Below are 26411 nucleotides of genomic sequence, written 5' to 3' on the forward strand. Positions count from 1 at the left end.
AATGATGATGATAAAGCAGGTTCAGAAATAGTAGGAATAGATAAGTGACTATGACTAACTGGAGTAAGAGGGACAAAAACTACTCAGTAAAGTAATCCAGGTTCGTCAGTGAGTGAATGATTCGACTGAACTGCTAAATGAAATAAGCTTTGGACTTTGAAGAAGCTGTCTACATGCGGTGGCTCTATATGCTTCCTGAAGTTCTGATTTTCCTGAAATTGATTTTTGATCTCATTCCTCAAATGAAACCTCTTTCCAGTTACTATTGGAGGGCAAAATCTAGTATCTTCATTCTTCTCACTCTTCATCCTTTGATTGCTGTGCAGCTTTCAACATTGTTGATCATACTCTCCTCCCACATATTTTCTTCTCTTTGAGTTTTTGTGACTCTGTTTTCTGCCTGTCTTGTTCACTATCTCTTTTGAATCACTTTTGCTGACTTATCAACCATCTCACATTCATTAAATGTAGGTGTTTCCCAAAGGCTCCATCCTGGGCTCTTTTCTTTTTTTAGACTTTCTCCCTTGATGATCTTATCAGTTTACATGGGTTTAATTATGGTCTCTAAGTATGTATATATATATATATCCTTAATCTTTCTCCTGTGTTCTTTTTTTTCTGGTCTCTATTAACTATTTCCAACTGGTGCCCATCTCAAACTCACTTATGTTCAAAACAGAATTCATTATCTTTCCCTCCCACCCCCAAATCCACCCCTCTTCTGAATTTCCCTCTTACTGTCAAGGTCATCATCATCCTTTGTAGTTACCCAAGTTCATAATCTTAAAATTATCTTCAAATCCTCACTCACAATCATCCCATATATCCAATCAATCACCAAATCTTGTTTATATCTCCATAACTTCTCTTCATCTCATTCTTTCAACTCATAGTAATGCCCATAAATCTAAAGCTACTCACCTCTTTCTGAACTATTGTAATATTTCTTCTATTTGGTCTCCCCACCTCAGGGTTTTTCCTATTCTAATCCATTCTACACGTGGCAGCCTGTGATTTTTTTAAAGGGAAAGTCTTGGTTATATTAACTTCCACCCCAGTAAATTTAGAGATTCTGCCATTATCTTCAGGAGCATATATGAACTTTAATGACATTCTAGTGTCTTCACAGCCTTCTTCCTTCCTACCTTCCTGGTATTATTCAAAATTCCCCTTCTAGCTCCCTTTTTGATCTAGCCATATTGATTTATTTGTGGTTCTATTTGTTGCATCTCCTAAGTCTTTGCACTGACTCCCTCAAGGCAGGAATGCATTTCCTTCTTTACTTCAGCCTCTTGGAGCAGAGAGCAAGAAAGTGCTTTACTTCAAGATTCAGCTCAAGGGGATACCTCCTGCATGAAACCTTTCCTAATGCCCTATCTCTAAGACCACTCCTTTCCCCAGTGTTCATTTTTAAAATTTTTCATATTTCTCTCTTCCCTCCACCATTAGAATATAGTCTCTTTGAAACTTTGAAAGGATTGGGAATTCAGATCTTTACAATGACATCTATAACTCCAGGAAATTCATGATGAAACATGCTATCCACTTCCAGAGAGAGACACAATTAACTTATATTATAGTTTGATGAATGGATGGAAAGAAAGAGAGATAGCTGGATAGATGGCTAGATAGATATATAGACAGATGATAGATAGGTAGATATTCATTTGAACTTGAGTAATATGAGAATTTGTTTTGCTTACTACATATTTTTAGCCAAATTTGTTTATTTATTTATCTACCTATTTATTTATTTATTTTTACTTTCTCAATAGGTTGTTGAGGGTGGGTGTGAGAGGAGAGATTCAAGGAAGTGAAAATAAAATAAAACTCAATTAAAAAAAAAAAAAAGGTAAGCTCTCAGGCAGTTTTGTGCACTGGATAGCACACCAGTCCTGAAGTCTGGAGGACTTGAGTTCAAATCTAGTCTCATACACTTTACTCTACCTAGCTGTGTGATCCTAGGCAAGTTACTTAACCCCAATTGCCTCAGGGGAAAAAAAGATAAGGAGCTTTTTATCTTTGAATTTTCAAAGTTTAGCACACTGTCTGGAGTGTAATGTCTTTAGTAAATACTTATTGATTAATTGATTTAATCATCAATAATGTTTCCTATTCCTTAGAAAATTGGGAATTTGAGATCTGGTAATAAGGAAAATGGGAAGATATCAACCTAGAAAAACAGAAACAAACAAACAAACAAAAAAAAAAAACCTTAATTTATTTCTGAAGAATGGATGAAAAATGTGTGCAGATTTTGGTTAGTGGGGAAATTTATTCTTTGTAATGAAAGGGATAAACCAATCTGTGTTCAAACTGTGTACAAACTGTGTCCCCTTTTATCTGCCTCCCCTCTCACCTCAGCTTTTAATTTTGTAACTCTGGGCAAGCCATTTAACCTTTTTGTTTCGGTTTCTCATCTGTAAAAATGATCATAATAATGTTTGCTACTTAGCTCCCATAGTTCTTGTATCAAATGAGAATGAAAATGAAGCATTTTGTGAACTCCATAGCATTATATTTATCCATTTGCTTACTTAACAAGCATTTATCAGATGTCTACTGTGTGCCAGGTACTATGTTAGAAATTAGGTATAAAAAGATAACAATTCCACCTATAGGTAATATTGTTATTATTTTGTTCCTACTGGTTTCTATATAATAAACAAAGTTTATTTATCCCATACTGCTTAGTATAATTTTCTTTCTTTTTGGAAAGAATGGAAAGAGATTTTGGCTTCCTTGTCTTCTATTTCATGTTGATAGTCACTGAAGAAACTTTTACCTATAAATGTAAGATATATCATACAGAAGGATGTTTATATTAATGGCTTTGCTTTCCTTTTCCAAAGACAACAGTGTTTCTTGTAACATTTTATTGTGTTTTCAAACAGTTTTCAAATTACAAGTTGTTGAAACAGTTTTTAAATATTCCATAACCAATTGTCTTAAAGTTGTTTGGTGTTGTTTTGTTTTTCTGACCAGAAGCCCTGCATGGTCAAGAGTGTTTATTGCTCAATCACAGATTCTTAAATAAGACTCATTTAAGACATTTAGTCCGTATTTGGTATTTTGGGTTAATGCCAAAATAATCTTTTGGATTTAAGACCAAATAGTAAAATGACTGTTTGGTAGAAATTATAGGTGGCTTTTTCCTTCATTATTGTGGAGTTGAGTGCAGGGGATGGAACTATGAAAAAGCTATTTAAAAAATAATTATTACAAACATCTCTAAATTGATGTTTTCTATCAAAATCTTGTGCTATGAGCTGGGTACAAGGAGATGTGAAAGGGTAAGGAATAGAGGAACAAGCAGCTTCTGCTTAGCATCAAATAGCTTTCATGTAAAAGTAATGGCAGGGTCAGCAACATACTAGCCAGGTGGCAACTCCAGGCACTGCTGCCATAAATAAATAGTTATGTACTAGTGTCACACGGCCAAAGCTGGATACAAAACATATGGGGGGAAAACACCCTGATGTAAACATTTGGCAGAAAACTCTATGAGTACAGGATGATCTCTATTTGCTGGATTTTGTGACAAGTTAAAAAAAAAAAGAAAAGAGAATGTGAAGAAAATTTTAAAACATGAAATGAAAAATCCATAAAATTTCCTCAGTATCTAATCTAAAGGGTATATAAAGGGCTGACGTCTGTGCTTTCTGTTTTAAGTATCATTCAACCGAAGTTCAGGTACTTGCATTAAAGAGAACTTTTGAAAAAAAAACAGCTGATTCATCGCAATTAACGTCCCCACTCTCTTCACAGTAAAGCAAAGAGTTATGTATGTTTCAGTATCCAGAGAACCATTTAATTTTCTCTAAGATTTAAAATAGTAGATCAAAGAACTCAGATCATCTACTCGTACTCCCTCACCCTAAACATGGGTTAAGAGGTGAAGTGACTTGACAGGTCTTCGGATCGTAAGAGGCAGAGCGGGGAACTCAACCCCAGTCTTTTAACTGCAAATCCTGTCCTCTTTCCACAGTGTTACAGTGAGAAAATTTTCATTAAATTGTGACTGAGAAAAAGCCAGCTTGTAAATGCATATCTAAAAACGGTTACCCAGAAGTTATGGCAGATCCCAGGTCAATCCTATACTTCTAATTTTCCAAAACGCAAAATCAAATTCTCACTCTGACTGCTAGCTTTTGGTAGAGTCCTCAATACTATTTCAAAAATGGGGCAGTGGGTGAGCCCTGGACTCTGAGGCTGTTCTCAGTTACGAGGATTGTTTTAGGAGTCCCTTGATCTCCCTACCAGGCTTTGGGGAATTATTCATTCTCACCAGCCACACACACCCCGAGAAAAGGCGAATTTGGACTCCAAAGCGTGTCATTTTAACAGTCATTTTCCAGGGTCTCCGGTGAGCAACGACCATCCTGTCCTTCACTTATTGTACTCTATGGGCACTTGTACCCTCCATGGAAGTTTTGGGCGCGGGATTTTGGGAGACCTCTCCCAGAATTGCCCAGCCTAGCACTGGAATGTAAGATGGCAACAACGCGGGATTCGCAGTGCTGAAGTATCTGGCAGCCCGCCTCGCAGCATTACTTCCTGGTTGCTTTTCCCTTAACTGACATGGCGCCTATTCGCCTTCACTTCCGCTTTCTGCGGCTGCTCAGAGAGCCGAGGTGAGGGCAGTCCCGCGTAAAGCCCGCGCTACTGCCGCCGCCGCTGCTGCCACTTCTGTGAGTCTGGGGAAAACCGCCGCGTGCCCTTCCTTCCCGCCCTCAGCTGTGCGGTGGGGAGGAGGGAGACCAAGGGTGCACGGTGCCAGCTGTCTCCATCCCCAGACCCGTTGCCTTTCCGGTTGCACCGGTCCCTGGGTGTCATTTCATTACCCTCGGATTCCCGCTCCCCTCCGCCCCCTTCCCGGGCCAAACATGATATTGACTAAGGCCCAGTACGAAGAGATAGCTCAGTGCCTCGTGGCTGTGCCACCTACCAGGCAGAGCCTGAGGAAGCTGAAACAGAGGTTCCCCAGGTAAGTCTCCCGCTCTTTCTGCAGGATAGCTACGCCCAGTAGTCCTCAGATGTCATAATACTAGCGGATCCGGACAGTGCTGGGGTCTTAGGAATGCCAGTTCATTCATTGTAAGTAGGAATTACTGACAGCATCATCTTACTCCTTATTTTCCAAGAAAAGACCCTCGACATGTATCTTCAGCACCACAAAAGAATTGCCCTCAATAAATGCTTCTTGGGGAATGAATGGGAAGAGAAATTTGGAAGGCAACCAGAAACTCTCGCTCAGTAACACAATCACACAATTTATTAAACGTTAGACGTTTATTAAATTTAATTATTAAATGCTGAGGTGTTTTGGGATACAGTGACAAAAGTGAGACAGTCCCTGTGCCCTCCAGGAGTTTACAATCTAGCCAAGAGAGATACACATTTAAATGTCTAGTTAGATACAAAGTAACTTCGTGAATACATTTTTAGCTGGAAATTAAAAAGGCTTTGGGTAGAAGTTGGTTCTGGAGCTGATAGATACTTGAAGGACACTGCAAGATTCTAAGAGGGAGAAGTAAGGAGAGAGTGCATTCCAGGCACAGGGACTTAGCAACAGAGTATATTGCCATCTGTACTCAGTACAATCTGGTAGCTTTCTAGGACTGTCAAGCTAGGATGGTCTCCTGGTTAATAGTTTCTTAATTATATACAAACATGTGCCTTGAGGATATCAGTCTTAGTTTATTAAAAAGGTAGGTATGAATAAGCAGATGGAGCCATAGCTTTCTATAGAAGGTAGCTTAGTCAAGAAGACGTAGGTTCCAGTGCCATTTTTGATAGTTGCTCTCAGCAAGTAACTTAACTACACCTGGGGTAATTCTGACATCTCTTAAATCATAGATTGGATTTATCTGGTGAAGAAGTTTCCACAGGAGGTGTTTCCTAGGATGAAAGCTCAGATCTTTTATTCCCCTGTTTCCATATTGTGCCTCTTCCTTTTTGACCATCCCCTTCCCCATAATAATTTGCCAGCATTTAATTTCCCAGCTACTATTTCTCTTATTGAAATTAGAATATCAATTTGTAAAGACCTAAAAACAGTGTTTCAATTCTGATTTTATAAATGAGGAAATTATGACCAAATTTGTCCAATATTACATGGTAATAAAGTGGTAGAACTCAAAGTAAAAGGCAGGCTTCCTGACAAAAGCAAGTATAGCCAAGTTTTTTTAGTTATGCTAAATAAATATTACATCTTTTTTCTTATACTGCTAAGAGAATTATCTATCGATTATCTTGTACTCCTACTCTGCTCCCAACTACCTTACTTCTTTCTATATCTCATTTTATTCACTCAAATTTCCTTCCTAGGTAATAGACATACTCAACTTTTTATTTTTTTCACTACTCTCCCACTTTCCAACCAGTTGCAACTTATGCTCTTTACCTTTGAAACATCTCAAATATTCATTTATCATACAATCACCATCCTATGGGGCCTCATCACATCTCACTTAGACTACTGCAAGAGTCTCCTATTTGGTCTTCTTATGTTCAATCTCTTCTTTCTCTAATCCATTCTCCAGACAGCTGCCAAGTTGATGTTCCTAAATCATAAGTTTGAAAAGATGTTCCTCTGATCAAGAAGATTCAGAGACTCCTAAATCCCTCTATACTAAAACACAAACTCCTCTGGCATTCAAAGTCCTTCAAAAGGCTTCATCCTCTATTCCTTTGTCTCTGTCTCTGTCTGTCTCTGTCTCTGTCTCTGTCTCTCTGTCTCTCTCTCTTTCACACACACACACACACACACACACACACACACACACACTCTCTATATTTTAGCAAAACATTCTACTTGTTATTCTCCATTAATGACATTTTGTCTGTGGCCTTTGTGTCACAAAGTACCTTCTGTATAACCTCCTCTCCTCTTAAACCCAATAGTTCCCTCAAGAAAGCCTTTCCTGATTCTTTCTTGATTGTTACTGCCTTCCCCAAATCCCCAATCACTTTATTTATTTTGTATCCTGTCACCCTATTTGTACATCCCTTTATTCCCCTAAGCATAAAGAAAGATCCTTGAGGGCAAGAGATTGTTTCATTTTTGTATCAATATCCCAAGTATTAAACTCAATTCCTAGCACTTTGTAGACACTAAAAATGGCTTGTTGATTGGATTTTAGAAAACAGACACTTCCCCTCATCCCATTCTTTTTTAAGGCATTATAATGCTATAAATACATTTATGTATTGATGGAGGGAGTATTTTCCTTGACTAGAGTTTATTATATTAGTCTTATTCGTGATGAAAGATGTTTGATTTTCTTTTCATCTTCAAGGTATAAAAATTGTGGCATGATCTGAATTATATGATACAGGAATCAGGACATAAGTTCTTTTTACTCTTGCCTCCATCAATTATTTAGCTGGATGATCTTGGGCAAATAATTTAATTTCTTGGCCTCTCAGCTTTTTCATTTCTAAAGATGTTTGGTTCGTTATTAAACTCACTTTATATGATACTTGATATGTATTATTAGATCCTTGGGGTTGGTAGTTTATGTAGTAATATGCCCATTTTTGTTGAACAGATGAAACTGGTTCGGAAAGGCCAAATGACTGGACCACAGTCATGTCAGAGCTATTATAATAAATCACTTCTCCAATTCAAGTCTACTGTTTTTCCCTATATCGAGCCCCTTTCAGCTGCAATATTCGTTGATTCTGATCCCACAGATAATCCCCAAATCTCATTTTGAAGAATGGTTTCATCTTTCTCTTTGCTAATCCTATTCTAAGAATTTCTAACAAGGAAATAAAACATTTTTCATATTTTTCTTTTTTTAATAGTATTTTATTTTTCCAAGTACATGTAAAGATAGTTTTCAATATATATTTTTGTAAGACTAAATTTTTCTAAATTTTTCTTCTTTCTTTCCTTACTTACTCCTTCCTCCAAACAGCAAGCAATTTGAGGTAGGTTTAATATGTACAATCTAACAAGGAGAAAAAATTGACTCATATGAGTTTGATCTGCTTTTATTAAGCCCTGTGTGGAATGGATGCTCTTGGGCAACAAAATGGACAAAAGGGAAGAATAATAGAGATTCACAAACTAATTTTTTTTAATGAAAAATAATTTTAGAGCAGAAAAAAGAAAACATGTTGTAAGAGTTTGATCCACTATCAACTGTTATGTGACATCTTTTTGTTTCATAAAGAAATTCCAACTTTTTATTAAGTTAGTTTTCTTTTTTTTTTAAGGTTTGTAGAAGTTGTTACTTTTTAGATTGCATAGATATTTCTACTCCAATCCACCCATTGACTTGCATGTATATCTAGTTTTTTCCATTTTTTTCTCAAGCTTTCTATAAAGTTGTATCTCCACACTTTGTTAGCAGTTATTTATTTATTAAGGATCCACTTGATACATGATGGGATCATGATACATTGTATCTTGTTGTTATTGTTTTTTATTGTCCTTTTTTCTTTTCTATTTCTCTTATTCTGTGTTTATGAAATGGGGATAGGCAGGTACTGGGACTATCATTTCATTGATCCAATTATCTCCCAAGTTCTAAAAACACCCTCTACCCAAGCTACTCAGCTCCTTTGTAATTCATAGTCTTAGAGTTGTTATGTAAAGCAGTGATGTCAAATTCAAATGGAAACCTAAGGATATTAAATTCTACCAGAGGATGCTGAGGGGTATGTGGGGGGGAGTGACATGTTGACTTAGAGAACCAATATTAGAATTCTATTTTTATTTATTTTGTTAAATATTTTCCAATTACATTTTCATCTGGTTAAGGCAGTACCTGATGGTATAGTTTACAATGTGGCTGAGTGGCCCCTCCTGGTTTATAACCTGGCAAGATTAGTTGATTTGTGGGATCTGAACCCAGCACTTCCTGCTTTGAGGAAGCATGCTGCCTCTCATCTCTGTGAGAAAATAACAGTTCTTGAAAAACTAGAAGGATTACTTTGGTCATTTTCTCCTCTTCTCCATTCCCAACTTCCCAACATTATTTGGGAAAATGGTGAAATAGTACTTAATTTGTTTATATTGCTAAATACTAGGCTACTACTAGTTTGCCAGATAAGAATCTATGTATACTTATCTTAGCTAGAAAACACTGAGGTTAGTAATTTTTTTTTTTTTTTTTTTGCTGAGACAATTGGGGTTAAGTGACTTGTCCAGGGTGTCACATAGCTAGGAAGTATTAAGTGTTTGAGACTAGATTTGAACTCGGATCTTCCTGACTTCAGGGCTGGTGCTCTATCCACTGTACCACCCAGCTGTCCCTGATTAGTAATTTTTTTAAGCATTACTTGTGTGGTCTTCACTGTACCATGCATTACTTATATGCTCTTGAACAAGTCATTTCTCCCCTAGCCAATTGGTACAATATTACTCTCATTACCTACCTCAATGAGTCCCTGTAAGGAAAGTCATTTTTAGACTATGAAACTGCATAAATAGGAGCTAATGTGATTGAAATGAACTTTCCTTTACAGAAGATACCTTTGATAAAGTAGTAACTGTGATTTCATTTTTAAATTAGTAAAGATAGTACCTCTTTTGCTCATGCCTCAAAACACCTTCATATATTTCACTTTAATGGGATTTAATTTTATTTTTTGAATTCTGATGTGTTTATAAGCTACCTCCATGCCAAAACAGTCAACATCAAGCATTATTATTTCAATTGTTCCTTTTTTCTATAAAAATTTCAAAGCTATAATGTAAACCTAATCAAGTTTTCAGTTTTCCTTTTAGGGGATCATATTTAAAATTAGAAGCAATCTTGGAAATTACTGAATCTTTCTTTTCACTTTAAAGAGCAGAAAATGGAGATATAGAGAGGAAAAGTGAATTTTATTAAGACTATGGGAAGTAAGTATTAAAGCTGAGAGGGCCTGAGTTAGAATCCCAGGATCAATTTGAGTTCTCTTTCCTTTATACCCTTTCCTTTCCAATAAAAATAAAATCTACCTCTGTGCCTTATAGCTTTATGGAGAAAGAAATATACCTAAACTTTCCAAATGAAATTGGACATTAGCAGGCTCCTTACCTTTGGGTGATGTAATGGCTAGAGCACCAAGCCCTGGAGTCCAAAAGACCTGAGTTCAAATGGGGCCTCAGGTGTTTACTAGCTGTGTTACTGGGCAAGACGTTAACTCTTCATCTGTAAAATGAGCTGGAGAAGGAAATGTCAAATCACTCTAGTATCTCTGACAAGAAATCCCCAAATGGGGTCATGAAGAGTTGGACACCACTCAACAATAACAAATAATAGCCACAAGATTCCCTAGATTCAGTCTGGCAATTTACTGTAAGAGTTACAAGAATGAACATACCTTTTTATCCAATAATTCTATTTTTGATAATATGCCCTAAATATTGACGGTAAGCTTTTTTTTTTTCTTTTTGCTATTCATTGTAGCTTTTCCTCTCTTCCATCCCCTCCCCCTCATAATTGAAACTGGAAAAGGTATTGGACTAAATTGCCTTTGAAATTCCTTTTACTTCAAGTTCTGTGATTCTACAGAAATAATAAGCATTTATTAAATTGCATGCCAGACACTGTGATGAGGATCAGGTGTACTAAGACAAAAATGAAATAATCCTCGTTCTTCAGGAGTTTACATTTTGCTAGGGGAAGACAATATGTAGATACATAAGCATGAATGGAATAAATAAAAACAAATACAAGATAGTATAGTAGGGAAAGTTTATTCTAAGTATGGGGATCAACTAGTAGGCATAGCGATAGAAAAAGTAGTAGGGTATGTGCATGCATGTGTGTTTATGAGTGTGTGTGTTTGTGTGTGTCTGCACATGTGTGCATATACATGAGATGAACAGTAAGGGCAGTTTGACTAGACCAAAGAATACAGGAAGGAGAGTTATATAAAATGAGGTTGGAAAGATAGGTTAGGACCAAGTTTGGAAGACTTTTAAACAGATTTTCAGAACATTCAAACAGAAGAAGAATTTCTTTTATTTTTCAGACAATATAGAGAAACTGGAATTAATTGAGTAGGGAAGCTATCTGGATAGAGCTGTATTTAAGGAAAACCACTTTGACAGCAATTGTGTAGAGTTTAGGGTGGATAGATGCTTTTTGAGAGAGGAATACCAATTAGGAGGTCATCATAGCAGTACAGGTGATGAAGGCCTGAAATACATTTGGGGTTGTGTGAGTACTGAGGAGACAGAGATGAAAAATGTGAAGCTAGAAACAGCAAACTTGAAACAGGGAGACCAATGGGCTCCTGTCCATTTAGTAGTCTAGGTGTGAAAATGAGGGCCAAACCAGGGTCATGGCAGTATCAGAGAAGTGAAGAAGACAAATTGATTTTATGAAGGTAAATTAATAGCTCTTGGCAATAGATTAAACATATGTGTATATGTGACTTTCTGTGTGTGTTTGTGCTTAGGTTATAAGCCTGGGTAATCAGGACAAAGGTGATATCCTTTACAGAATTGTCATGAATATAGCAAAATGATGTACATGAGATAAAATCTTGATTTCTTTGGAATACATATGTAGTAGTGGAATTTTTGGCCCAAAGTACAGTGTGATTTTAAAAATACTTTTTTTTTTTTTAAAGCACAATTTCAATTTGCTTCTCAGGGTAGCCACATCAATATACAACTCCACCAAAAATAGGTGTATTAGCATGCCTATCTTCCAGTCATCCCTCCAACTTTGATTATTCCTATTTCATGTTATTTTTTTTTTGCCAATTTTCTGAAAGTGAAGTGAAACTTCAAAAGTTGTTTTGATATACATTTCACTATAATGAGTAATTTGAAGCTGTCTTTTGTTTGGTTATTTCTTTTGAGCATTTGGTTTGTATTCCTTGACTGCCGATTGGAGCATTTTTCTTCCTTAGAAATATTGCTATCAGTTGTCAGTTGCAAAGCAGTTACCATCTGCATTGGTAGAGGGATTTTTTTTTCTTTTTTTACCCAGAGTTCCTATAAACCTACAAGTACAATAAAACAAATGAACAAAAACAAACCAATACTTTTTGTGATCTGATATGGCTTCAAATCTTGGAAAACACATCTTGGAAGACTAAAAATTCCAAGTAACCCAAAAGACATAGCTAAATGATAGTATATAATTAAGGATCATTTTGAGTTGAAGAAAGGGTGTTAAAGCAGTGTTGTCAGATTCAATTAGAAATAGATCCCTGCTGCTAGCATATTGACCTGGAAACCACAAATTAATATTGTCTGTTTTTTATTCTACTTTTATTTATTTTGTTAAACATTTCCCAAAGACATTTTAATCTGATTTGGGTCATGTGAGGCTGGAAGTTTGACACCTTTATTGTGAAAGATTCTTTCAAAGATGCTTATGATGGGAAATGAGATAAGAGCTGTTCAGTAGTGAAGTTGATATACTAGATGGAGATCTCAATTATATGTCTTCAAAGTAATTAAAACACAACCACACATACACACACACACACACACACACACACAGCCTGCAGATTATGCAAGATTACTTGCATTTTCTACACATGACTTATAGAAATATTTGGAATTGCAAGGGGATGGTTTGAAAGTAGGGTTTATATGTACACTATTGATAGAGAGAGGACTCAGATCAGTAAAATTATAGATTAAAAAATTTTTTCCAGAATATTTAATAATATGGTTTCTATCACAGTATAGATGATGCTTGATTTGATATGATGTTTCTAGTCATCTTTTCTCAGTCTTAGCTATAAAATGAAAAGATGGACTAGTTTTTTATTTAATTCCGTCTTGCTCTAGCAAATACCATCACATGTCTTCTAGTCTGCCTATACATCATTGATACCTATTTGGCCATATTGAATAGCATGCTGAATGTTGGATATAAATACTCCTTTGAGCCACAATTAAGTATTTGTATGGCTGCCCCACATATTTAGCTTTTCTTTCCTCAGGTACAAACTTGCCTGCAGATGATTTTCAGTTCCTGTTGCTAGAATTATCCTTTATATTGTATTTTTAAGTCCAGATATGAAATATTTCCAGGATTTTATTTCAGATATAAAACTATAATGCTATTTCATCAGTATATCTCATATTTATCCCATGTTGAAGCTAACCAATGGTATTATGGCATTTGATCATGTGCTCTTTTATTTAACCACCATTTTCTGACACAGCCTAAAGTATTTTGATTTTTGGGGGGTAGGGTGAGGAGGGGAGGAAACAGGAAGTTGTGGATTTCTTTGTTTTTGTTTTTTTGAGAATAGAAAAAAATGGGACTCATGGTATTGGTTTCTTAAGCAACCTACTATATATCTGCAGAAAACAACACAGTATTTATGCCTATGAAAGCCATTAATTTTTTTTATTAAAGCTTTTTATTTAAAAACATGAATGAGTGATTTTTCAACATTGACCCTTGCAAAACCTTTTGTTCCAAATTATCCCCTCCCCCCCACATCTGGCAGGTAGTTCAATACATGTTAAATATATTAAAATGTATGTTAAATCCAATATATGTATACATATTTATACAGCTATTTTGCTGCACAAGAAAAATCAAATCAGAAGAAAGGGGAAGAAAACTGAGAAAGAAAACAAAATGCAAGCAAACAACAAAGGATGAGAATGCTATGTTTGTGGTCCACACTCAGTTCCCACAGTCATCACTAAACAAGTGGAACTGGGGAAGCCAATAATTAAAATTTGTTACATTCTCTATGCAATTTGCCTATTTCGTTTTTATTATAGGCTTTTCCCTTTCTTTCCAAAATCAGTCTGTTATCCTTTTCTTCTTGGATGCTCTAATTCACATTATTCTCTTCGGTTTTACATATTTCAACAAATCTTCCCATTCTGTCTATAGTGGTCCCTATTTACTTTCTTATTCTTTACTTCTCATGCAGTCATTCACATAGAATAGTTGTTTTAGTTGTGAAAAATGATTTTCTAGATTCGTTGTCAGCAAATGATAACTTCTTTTCCAATTTTAATCCCTCAATTCTTTTTTCTTATCCTCTTGAAATTGCTAGCATTTTAATGTTATGTAAAATAAAGCAGTATAGAATGGCCGTCCTTGATTTTTACCTGTTTCCAGTCAAATAGCTTTTGATATTGCACTACTGCCTATTATGTTGATTCTTGGCTTGAGGCTGTTTTTTATTATTTTGAGGAAAGGATCCTTTCATGCTTTAGTGTTTTTCTCATGAATGAATATTGGATTTTATCTAAGGTTTTTCCATATGTAGGGATATATTTTTTATTTATTCGCATGCTTTATGATGTTGATAATCTTCTTGATGTTGACTTATCCTTAATTGCTCATGATGAAGTTTTCTTAATATATTGTTACATTAATTTGGTTAATATCTTATTTAGTATTTTTGCATCTATCTTTATAAATGAGATTATCATAATTTTCTTTTTTTGCTGCTACTTTTCTGGACTTTAAATTCAATACAATATTCATAAATGTATTAAGTAAAATTCCTTCTTTTTCTGTTTTAATGAATAACCCATGTAAAGGAGAAATTATTGGGAGAGTTTAAAAGAATTCTATCAAGACAATTCTATCAAGAATTCATCAAGACAAAAGGTCTTGTTTTTTTTTTTTTTTTTTTACTGGACATAGTAATTTTTGATGATTTATCTTATTTGTTCCTCTGAGATTTTATAATTTAAATTATTTCCTGTTTTATCAGTTTTGGCAATTTGTTTTCAAAGACAATCGTGTATTTTCTCTAGATTCTATAATTTGTTAGAATATTGATATATATATTATGCTGGTATAGTAAAAATTATAGTCTTTATTTTTTTTATCCTTATAATAATCCCCTACTTTTCATTTATGTAGCTTTCTTAATTTGTATTTTCTTTTCCCTCTTTGTTGGTTAAATTTATTAATGGTTTGTCAGCCTTATTGGTCTTAAATAAAACAAGAATTGAATTTTACAAAATCAGTTCAATTGTATTTCAGTTCTCTATTCTGTTGATTTGTTTCCTCTTATCTTTATGATCATCCTTTCCTTTGGATTATTGTTTTATTTCTCTCCTAGTTTCTATGAGAGACATTGTAGAACATAAAATTGAGATCTGGCCTTAAAGCTAGAAAGAATTGGTATTCATATCCTGCCTCTGATACATACTGAATGGTCCTAGGCAAGTCATTCAACTTCTCAGTGCTCCAGAGAAGAGTTATGAAACTTATTCAATTAGATTAAAAAGTAATTGGAAAACATTTAGTAAAATAAGTAAAATTCTATAAAAATAGATAATATTAATTTGTGATTTTCTAAGTCAATATACTATCTGCCATGATAGGTTTCTATTTGAGTTTGAGACCAAATATTTTACACTTATCTTCTAATACTATAAATTCTAAGATGGTACAGACTTGCTTTTGTAGAGGGGGTTTCCTTATTTAGGAGTTCTTTATATCTATGAAATCACAGTCCCAGGGATTTTTTCCTTTCTAGTGCGTTGATGACCAGCTTTCTTTTTTTCTCCATTCTTAGTGAGAGAAATTTTATTTTATTAATTGCATTTATAGATCTTGATATACGGTCATGGATCTTAGTTTTAGAGCACAAAAGGACCTTACAGACCAGTTAGTACAATTTCCTCCTCACTTTAGAGATAAGGAAATTGGGGCTTTCAGAAGTTAACTGACTTACCCCCGTCACATCAGTAGTAATTAGCAAGTGGCCAAGATGGACTTTGGACTCCAGTTTTTAAGGTTTTTTTTTTTTTTCACTGTACCAGGCCATCTCTTTATTCTTATAATTTTTTTTAAAAGAAGATCTTTTTATGTTTCTAATTTCTTCATCATATTTTTGGATGTTTTAACTTTTTAAAGACTTTCTTGGATCATATTGTTATTTAATTTTAATTTTAATTGCATAGTAGTTTCTATAATATGAACTAGTATATATTTTTTGCATTTGTGCTATTTTCTTTTCTCATTTCTCTCTCGCTCTCTCTATTAGATATATACACATGAATTCTAACTTCAGATAGTAGTTCAAATCTGTGGTTTCTTTTATTGGTAATCTTTTTTATTTGTTACATTCTAGTAGAAGGTTGATGTCGTCTATTATAATATTTTGATCTATTTCTTCTGTGTCCCTATTAATCTTCCTATTACAAATTTAACTGTCAAATTGTATGGTAAATATAACTTGACAATTGTTACATATTTGTTGTACATCATTCACTTTACCATTATATAATGGCCTTTTTGTTCCTTTGTATTTCTGAGAATTTAGATTCCATTTTATCTTATAGTATTACTGCTACCCATGATTCTTTTTCGTACTTCTAGTAACATAATATTATTTAAATCAGCCTCTTAATTTTAATGTAGTTTTTTTTTTCTTTTCATAGATATCTTTACAAAAGCAGCATATTGGTAGATTTGGTTTCTTGATCAAATTTCATTTCTTTAAACTTGTTTAAAAGAAATATTTTTCCAAGCTTTAAACTCTGATTTTTGTGGAGACAGACATTCTTTGCCATCAAGTTTTGTTGTTGCTGTTTTTTTTTTTATATAAAAGTTTTGTTTTGTTTTGCTTTTACTGATTTCCACTTTTTTATGTGGCTCATAGTAGCTATTTTTCATGCCCAAATCTAACTTTGTTATTACTATTATGATAAGGAAAGATTACATACTTTATTCTTGCTTCATTATAACAAACCTTAACCAAAGATAATGAGCAAGCTTAAAAATGTGGCATTTTTGTTAGTCTTTATCATTCAACTAGTTTAGATTTTTTTTTCTCTCTCTATTTTTATGAATCTTTTATTGTAGATTGTTGTTGATAAATTGTTTTAGATCTTGTTTGTCTTTGAAGCAAGTTCTGTTTCCAAATAAAATAGTAGTGTTTCTGGTATATAATTTTTTTCTTAATATTTGTGTGCATTAAAAAAAAAAAAAAACTTTACTGTTTTACTTGTTACTTAAAATGTTTGCTGCTGTTTCTTTAAATGTGACTTTTAAAAAATTCCCCAAATTGTATAAGTACTTAATTTTACAATTATATGCCCTAGACATATCTACATGTAGGAATTCTTGCTGGTGTTCTGTTTGCCTCATTTAGTCCACTGTAAGAGATTTTCTTTGATTATATCTTCAAATATATTATCTAGCTTTTTAAAAATCCCTTTTCAGTATGACAGAATAAGAGATTTAGAAGTGGCAATGATATTGGAATTCTACTCTACTCCATTTTGTAAATGAAAAAAATTGAGATTAATTTTATTGTGTTTTGCTTAAGTCCACACAGGTAATGATAAAACCAGGTTTTGACCCTAGCCCTTTTGACTTATTCATGGAAACTTAAAAACTTTCATCCCATGGCTATGGATTGATATGGATAGGAACCTAAGGAGTAGGGATCGCCACCATCTTTGGCTAAAGTGGATCAAGATAGGTCAGGAATTCCCTGGGCTTTGGTCAGAAGGAAATAGATGAGTATAGAGTTTTCTCCGATGCTTTTTTAACTTGTTTCTCAGGGAGGCAAGGATTTCCCTGAGATCTCAATTTGACCTATGTACTGTTTTTGGGGGGTGAGGTGGGGGGTAGGGGTATAGTGGCAGGTATTTTTACTTAAGAATCCAGACTCTTAAAGTTCTTTTATATTTCCCAGTCTTGTTTCCAGTCATGATGAATTCAGACTAGTAGGAGAATGGGATTATGAATATGGTGAGAACGACAAAAACAACTTCTGTGTCCTTTAACCACTCAGGTGAAAGGGGTTAGGGATATATGAATTGTCATGATATATGAAATGAAGCACCAATGTGCTATGTCTAAGTTAGTGCTATCTCTGAGATTTCAGAGCTGCAGAATTTCCTGTTTCTCTAAGCTATCATTGTAATTATATCATCACATTTCTCAACTTTTCTTATTCTTTTTTTTTCTTTATTCCTGGTATAATAAAGATATCTTGTGTAGTTTTTCCATGATTGATGAAGGAGTTTAAATAGGTAGGAGCTGACTTATTTGGCTTTCTTAACTGCTCAGATTTAACTGTCTTAGTTAAACTGTCTTAATTTTTCATGATTCATTTTTAGTTAACTGGCTATTTGCTTTGTAATTGGTGAATTCATAAATCAGTTGCTTAAAAATCTGTTCTTTGGGTTTTTGGGGAGATTGCTAATCTTATTGATTTATTACACCAGGGAATCTCCTTTTACCTTATAAATTCTTATTATTATTTTAGAAACTGGTTGCCCATCTGTAGGATTCTGGCACTTTTCCCATTCTCTAAGAATTTTTAAACATTATCACTAGTGGTTTTGATGTAGTACCTACAAGTTCATTCATTTCCTAAAAAGTAATTCATATGAACTTGGAAACTTAATATAAAAGCACCTGGATGCTAAATGTAAGTATATCTCTTGACCTATTTGAGACGCCAGCTTCTGATCATTTCTCTTGCTGGAAAAGATAGTTGCAGAATCAAAGTTGAGTTAGTTCTGCTTTCTAGACTTTGGGCTTTATTCTCCTTCTCTTGGTGCTTCTGACTCTCTAAAGTAAAGTCTACTTTACCACCAGTGACCTGGCTCAGCTTACTACTTCCCGCTACCATACTGGTCCCATTGAAAAATTCCTTCTGGCAGTCTCCATTTTGGGAGTGGGTCCATGCTGTTTCTGCTTTATTCCCTGTCCAGCTATGCTTCTAACTTTGCAGATTCTGTCATCATGTTGTCTCCCTCTCTTCCCTATCTCACTTTTCAGTACCCTTTTATTAGCTGCCTTCTTCCCATTAGAATATAAGCTATTTGAAGGCAGGTACTGTCTTTATTTTTGTCAGTATTTGTATCCCAAAAACTTAACACAGTATCTTTCAACTAAGTGCTTAATAAATGCTTTGTTACTCATTAACTCATACCTTCTTTGCCAAGGTGGAGGCCTATCCACTTAGAGGTTTTCCTTAAGCAAAAATCTTCCATATTTGTTGTTATTGTTGCCTTTTGCATGTGTTGATATTTTTTACTCATTTTGAGTATTAGATTTCTTGACATGAAACCTTCAGTATTAAACTTCTTGGGTTTTCATCCTAAGACTTTATCATTTTCCTTCCAAATTTTTTTAAAGTTTGGGTTCATTAGCAAAGCTCTCAGTTACAGTCACATTGCTTTTTCATGTGACTCCTTCCCACATTTTTTCCTCTTTGAGATTCTTTTTGGTTTTTTAGCTATGTTATGGTATTTGGATAATGTTTTATTGGTTAATAAAATCTCAGGTCTGGATCTCAAAGGACCTTATAGGACTATGTACCTAAACATTAATGCCTTTCATACTTGCAAATTCAATTTTTCTCAGTAGCTAGTACTAACCACTGACTTTCAGGGTGAAGAATTGATTACTTGGCCTAGCACAGATCATATTTTAACTCCAGTGTACAAAATTCAGTTTTGCTGTTTGAGGCAAGGTCAGGATACGAACATAGAAATGATAGCAAAACAAAGTTTGTCTGTATGTTTTGCTCATTTGACAGTAAATACCTAAGTCTTTCTCATCAGATAAAACATGGCCCAGATGCTAGAAATTTGCCCCAAATCTTTCAGTTCTTTTCTCTGAAATGCTCAGATTCAGTGACTTAAAGGGACAGCCTAATGAATTGTACAACTCTTTAATTAGTTGTGTAGTTTATATATGATCTTCTACATTTTTGAGTTAAATTTCTCAATTTCTAGTTTTTTTATTCTTTGGATAGCATGCCCTCCATATATTTTTCACAGCAATTCAGTTAAAAATTTTCTAAGCTTTTATGCATAAGAATACTGAATGACAGGGATGCAAAGACATAAAATGAACACATTCTTGTGTTCTAAGACCCTTCATGCCATTATAGGTATGCAACACATAATGTAGGTAAATAAATATAAGATGGTTAGTGAAGGGAGAGCATGCACAATTAGGGGAAGCCAGAAATCTTAAGAGTTAGAGTAATGAAAGAATACATTATAGGCCCAGAGACTGAAGATAGCAGGGGAACAGCTAGTAGACCAGTTTAATTGAACATAGAGTGAATGAAGGAGAGTTATAAGAAATAAGTCTGCAAAGACAGGTGGTTGAGGAGTTTATATTTTATCATATTGTCACTAAGAAGCTGCCAGAGATTTTCAAGCATGATAATAGCACAGTCTCATCCATATTTTAAGGTGGTTGTATAGAGGTTAGATTGGAAATGGGAGAAAATGGAAGATGGGAGACAAAGGCAGGAGAAGTAGAGGCAATGAAAGCACTATGTGTGTGAGTGGAACGGAAGTGATATTTTTCAGAGATGTTGTGCAAATAGAATTGCTAAGACTTATCAATTGATTAAATATAAGGAGTCAGATTTGACTCTAAGGTTGTGAATTTAGGTAATTGGGAAAGTGATTATAACTCAACAGAAATATGGAAGTTGAAAAAAGGTGTAGTTTTAGGCAGGAGATAATGAAGTCTGTATTGAATACTTTAGGCTTGTGATGTAGATGGAACTTTGAGGTGGATTTGTCTAGCAGGAGGTTAATGGGATACTGGAGTCTATGAGAGAAGTTAGGGTTGGGTATGTTGATTTGGAACTTATATTTCTAGAGACAATTACTGGACCTGTAGGAAATGATAATCTCACCAAAACAGTATATAGAGATAAAAAAGATAAAAGTTCCAGAATAGTGAGAGATTTGAGGACATTATTATTTTGTTATTGAGTGGCAGTTGAGGTTTGACTACTTGTAAAGGAATCTCTTGATAGATGTATGTCTATTCTATCTTAAAAGCTGTTTTTATTCATTTTCTGAAACTCTTTTGTTTTGCTTTTCATGTAAAGGTAAGAGTAGGAATTGGAATCACTACAAGGGAACAGTTCAAAGAAAATCATAGCTAATGTTATCCCCAGAAGAATCTGCACATTGACTATATTTACTATTAGAGTGGGGGAAATACTTCATTTTTATGGGAATCAAATTAGATTATTGACTTCATTCATTTTTTAAGTCTACATTACAGACATAGAACTTTAAGCTACTAAGTAATAACACATACCAGTATGTTTACTTGTACAATAAAGAGAAATTAAATATTTCCTCCTTGGAGAAAAGGTTCAATTTAAGCTTAAAGTAATAATACTTTATTATTTGACTTTCAGACAAAAGCAGAGTGAATTTACCGTCATATATTTATTTCATACTTGGCACCATTTTTGCCATATCAATTGAATTTTTTGCCTTTAGAAATTATAGCTTCTAAGTCAACTGATAAAATGTCACTGTGTGCCCAGATTGAAGTAAGAAAAACTGAACTTTATACTCTTGCATAAGGGGCTCCTGCTCAATGTTCTTTTATGATAATGTGGTTGATTTATTATGCCAAATCCCATCATAATCATTGGTCTATCATCTTTCAGCCAGTCACCCATTAGTAATTTTTTTTTCTCTGAAATTAACTAGACTCTGTGAAGCTTAAGCTAAATAGTATTTTCAAGGAATTAGATGATCCACGGACACAGAGTTATTTCTGAGAATATTTAAGCAAGAAACAGATAATTGTCTTTTAGAGGTAGTAGTTTGAACTAGTGGTCAAAAAAACTACTGCCTCAATTCAGTCTCAAGATGCGTAAGGCCAATGTTAAAACTTTTTAAATTCATCTGCTGTTGATATGGCGATTGGGATTCTTTGCCATGTGATGGAATTTTAGTTTTAATAGGCCTAATTCTTCAAGGCATTATGTTGTCCAGGGTGTGAGCAAACTGTATAACCTGTCATTTTTTAAAAAAATATATATTTTAAGTTTCTGATTACAAACCTAGTTAGGTCCCAGAAACTTTTCTTAGGTCATATTAACATCTGATAAAAAGGATTAAAGAATGATTACTTCACCTAAAGAGTTCCTTCAGTGTATCTTTTCAGAGATCAGTAACTATTTGAGTGGAGAAAAGGGATAGACAAATATAAAGCATAAGTATTATGAAACACTGCCAAGCCATCAATCTTAAGTGAAGATAAAAATAGCTCTGAATTATACATAGAACAACAAGGAAAATGTGACTTAATTTACTAACATCTGATTTTTTTTTACAACAAAGTAAGAAAATATATTTTATTTTCTGAGTCTTACATATGCAAAAGGAATTTTTTTTTTTACCATTTTTAAGGTATTAGTTAACTTAATATTAATATTTTTAATGTTAGATAAGACATTAGTATACAGAATGATTTGTATGTCAAAAATAGTATTATAGGATTGGAAATATAAGTTGACTTCCCTTATGGCTTTAGAAATCCATCAAATAATGTAGATGCCATTAATAATAACAACTCATCTCAGTATTGGATTTTAAGGTTTACAAAATGTTTTACGTACTAATGTACGTAAATGTAATGCCATTTGAGTATTACATCTACCCCTTGATATAGTTATTATAGCTATTTTTTTGTGCAAGAAACTGATTCTTAGAGGGGTTAAGTGATTTGTCTAGGGCTACATGCTAGTAAATATCTGAGATGGTCTTATGAATTCACTCTAGCCATTACTGTTGTTAATGATTAAAACTTAAGAATAATCCCTTCTTTCTAAAATGATTAAACATGAATCACTTTGGTATATCAAAATACTTGTGCTCATTTTAAAATGAATATTTTAAAAATACAAACTAATAAACCTGTTTAAGAAATATGTTTTTTATACTTTAAAATCTCGCTTTTTACTTCTGACTGTATTCAGGAATACAAAGTAGAAACTTTTCTCTTAAACTAGTTTTATTATTGAAGAAAATGTCTGAAGCAGCAGAATTAAATTTTGGGCTAAGACTTTAATTCTTCTAGTTTATTTATTTATTGATAAATTTGGGTGAACATAGTATTGGTAGGCATTAGCAAATAGGGATGACTTCTGATTTTGTGGCTTCAGTGTGAAGCTGCTGGGCATGGATAGGAATAGAAATAGCAAAGATTGGTAGAGGTTTTTAATTTGCATCTGTGTTTGCTAATGTGTCCTCATGAACAAATATTGCCTATAGATAAAAATTGTAGTAGGTAAAAATGATCATTATACCATAGCCTTTTCAACTTTCTATAGATCATACAGGATAATTATTTCCTGTACTATTCATCTGAAGTATGAAAGCAAGACCTAGTTAGATGTATTTCATCTGTTAGAGGTTCACAAAGAGACTAGATTTGGTACATTGTCATGAAAAATATTTTATTCATGGGATAGCTTTTTGGACAATTGTATTCTGTGCTGTATTACAATGGCACAATAAATTGCTGAATATACTGTCTGCTGAATATGACTTCACCATGAAAAATTTGATGCATTGGCGTAGGAAAGGTTGGAATATATCAACCTTTTCTGACAAGGGACTTTGAATTTTGACCTAATACAGATGACCTTTGTGTGTAATAAAAGTGAGCTTAATCTTCAGGTCAAGGTGGAGGTGAATGGCAGGGCAGTGAACTGAAGCTTGTGCTAAATATGGTGCATTATAGGTACCTACCTATTGGTTAAACTGAAGGCCAGCAGTTTTTTTTTTTTTTTTTAATAGCATTTCCAGATGCTTATTTGCAGGAAGTTGTTCCATTCTTTAAAAGCATCTTGTTTCTTCAAAGCAAAAGGAATCATACTCTAGCTAGCTTATTAGTTGTGCTGGGTAGATCCATTTTATAGTTTAATATTTTTAAGCCATTGTATATATGAATACATAGATATTTTTCTATTTCATAGATGAATTGAAGTTATTTTAATTGAACTTATTTTAAAAAATTGTCTTGTGGTCTATAGCAAAGCTTTTTGATATGCCTCATCTTAGAGGAAAAATAATGGTCTTTGGAGTTTTCTTTTTTAGATTTATTCCATTGACTAGTTAAGATTATTATCTTTCAACTTTTTAAGTGACCTGTCCCTTTATAGAAAGAAGTAGAATGAACTACCTTTCTTCTGCCCCACAATTTGCTTTTGGCAATATGAATCCCATGGACTCCTTACCAAATCAATTTTTTAAGTGTATAAAGTAAAATGCATAGTATTACAAAGGAAGCTAATTATATGGAAATGCAGTTACCAAAATATTTATAAGAAAAACTACTTGGGAGAACACAAATAAGAAAACCCTGTGATGGCATGTTTCATAAAGCTTAAGATTGAATATTCTTTGGAAAGTTCCTAGTCCTGCTATCCAGTTTTAGCCAAGTTCTGTAACCTATATTTAGAATAAGCTATTTTAAAACATCAAATGGTTTTTAATATGAAATAATTAGAAACTTTTAATTATAAATTATTCTTTTATTAGCTACTCTCTGAAGGATTCTTCTTTTTTCCCGTTTTACCATGTTAGTGGTATATGACCTGAACATTTATTGAATACTCAGCCTTGAGTAATGGCTTTTTTTCTTAAAAAAAAAGTTTCAGAGACCCTAATGGAAAGAACTTCCACTCCTTTAATAGAGCCTGCAAAATATATTCTCCAGGACTGATCAGCTCTGAAGGCTCTAGAGGTTTGATGATTGGAATGGCAGGAAATCACGCTTTCAGGACATAACGAATTGACTAGGCCATCCATCATTTGTTAGCATGCGCTGAAACGCTGGGTTTGTGTGCAGAGGCCTGTGATTTAGTAAATACTTGGGAGATGAATAGAGCTTACACACAAGGGAAGATATTGCTGTCCTTCAGCAGCCGTAGACACAGACTCCTGCTGAGAAGGCCATCTGACGGCAGATCATCAGTAACTGGCCTGTCACAGTCAGCGGTGCCCACCGACCATCTCCAGTATATTAAATGCATTTTTAATATCTGCTTCAGTAGATTTAATGAAGAAAATTTAGTTTCCATACTCCAAGCTCTGCTACTTCAAGTGTTTTAAAGCATACACTGTAGGCTACATATGAAAGAGGGCTTAAGAGTATACAGCAGTTAAGAGAGTTGATTGGAAAAAGAAGTTTTAAGAAAATAATGTGTAAACAAAAATTGCCATTAGCTGAATAGATGTATCGGTAAAGTGAAACAAGGATTTAAAAAAAACTAATAACATATTGCTCATCCCCAAACTCCTTTGCCCTTCTTCATTAGTTTAACCTGCTGGGGCAAGCTTTGCTGTTTGTAAGAAGGTGAACATTGTAAGAAGGGAAAAGGAGATAGTTTTGATTTCAAAGTACCATTGTGTTGGAGTTGACCAGTTATCACTCTTTCTGTAAGGTAGTTCTTAGGATCTTTTGATGAGGAGGTAGATCAAAGAAAGGATTATAAAAATTTTCCTAAATTTTGCATATATATTTTTTCTGATTTATGCTCAGTATAATTTTGTTTTACATTTTGTGGAACAATTTTGAACTATGTATATGTATATGGAAGGGGATTCCAAATGAGAACCTGATTTAAATCAGTTATCTCTCTTATCTACAGAGGTGATAATTTTCTTCTTTTTAATTTATATTTTTTGAAATTGATACTTTTATGTTCAATTAAACTTTGCTGATTTGTCCCTTTTAATGAGTTTCAGTGCTGATATTATTTACCAAAAAACAGCAAGACAATCAATTAGACTTGTAAGCATACACTTTAAAGGTTTTCTCTTCTTGCTTCAAGGAAAAAAATAATATGCTTTTGTGTTCACAGGAGAAGAAGAATCTACAGAATAGGACCTATAAATTTGATTCCTGTGTGTGTCAAAACAGTAATGTATTAAATGCATATTATTATAAAAATTTAAGACATGTCTTAAACACACTTACATTTTTATAACACATGGCAATATTAAATAATACATTTCCTTGTTAGCATCTGTTTGCCGTCATTGTTGGCAAGGCCTATGATTTATTGCTTAAATTAATGACCAAGACTATTTTGGACCTGATATATGCCCTTAAGCTTATTACATCACTAAATAAAATAAAATGTAGGCGCTTGTGACAGAGTCATTTTTGTAATTGTTTATTCCTTTAAGTGGCCCATTCAGTGAATCACTGAAAGGTTCGTAATGATTGGTTTGCAACCAGAAAATAATCTCAGAAAGGTAAAATGTAGTTCTTGTTTAGGAATTTGGGGTTTGAGAGGGTGTTGAGTTTCAGTAGAAATTTGTAACATTCTAACTCTTCCTTCCCCCTGCCCTTGCCATATCCATGTTGGATGTCTTTGATAGAACTTCTGTATCTACAATCTTAGTTCCTTGTTTTTTGTTAATAGGATTTTAGGAGAGACTTCTGATTTTTAGGGTTGGGTCACATCTGTCTAAAAATCCCATGACTCTTGGTAGAATGATTTAGCCCTGACAGTCTTTGTGAGGTGGTTCCTTCACAAAGCTGGTTAGTGTTTGATTAACTGGCATTTTCATAAACAAAGCATAGTTTTAAGGTTCAAGCATATTTCTTTTTTTTTTTCCTAGTTTGGAGATATATATTCTTTTTGTGGTGAACTTGGATGACTTCATGGAGTAGGACCAGTACTAGTTTATTCCTTCTCTC

General features: G+C 33.9%; 1 protein-coding gene across 1 annotated transcript in view; it reads left to right on the forward strand.

The window, feature by feature from the left end:
* The first annotated feature begins 4613 nt into the window (after window positions 1-4613).
* CDIN1 (CDAN1 interacting nuclease 1) overlaps window positions 4614-26411 on the forward strand; it is a 264630-nt gene continuing 242832 nt past the window's right edge. Inside the window, exon 1 of the mRNA XM_051977033.1 lies at window positions 4614-4987. Coding sequence (XP_051832993.1) covers window positions 4887-4987 — 101 coding nt within the window. The 5' untranslated portion in view covers window positions 4614-4886. The remainder of the gene's footprint in view (window positions 4988-26411) is intronic.

This window comes from Antechinus flavipes, chromosome 2 (assembly GCF_016432865.1).
Source record: "Antechinus flavipes isolate AdamAnt ecotype Samford, QLD, Australia chromosome 2, AdamAnt_v2, whole genome shotgun sequence".
In the NCBI taxonomy this organism is placed as follows: Eukaryota; Metazoa; Chordata; class Mammalia; order Dasyuromorphia; family Dasyuridae; genus Antechinus; species Antechinus flavipes.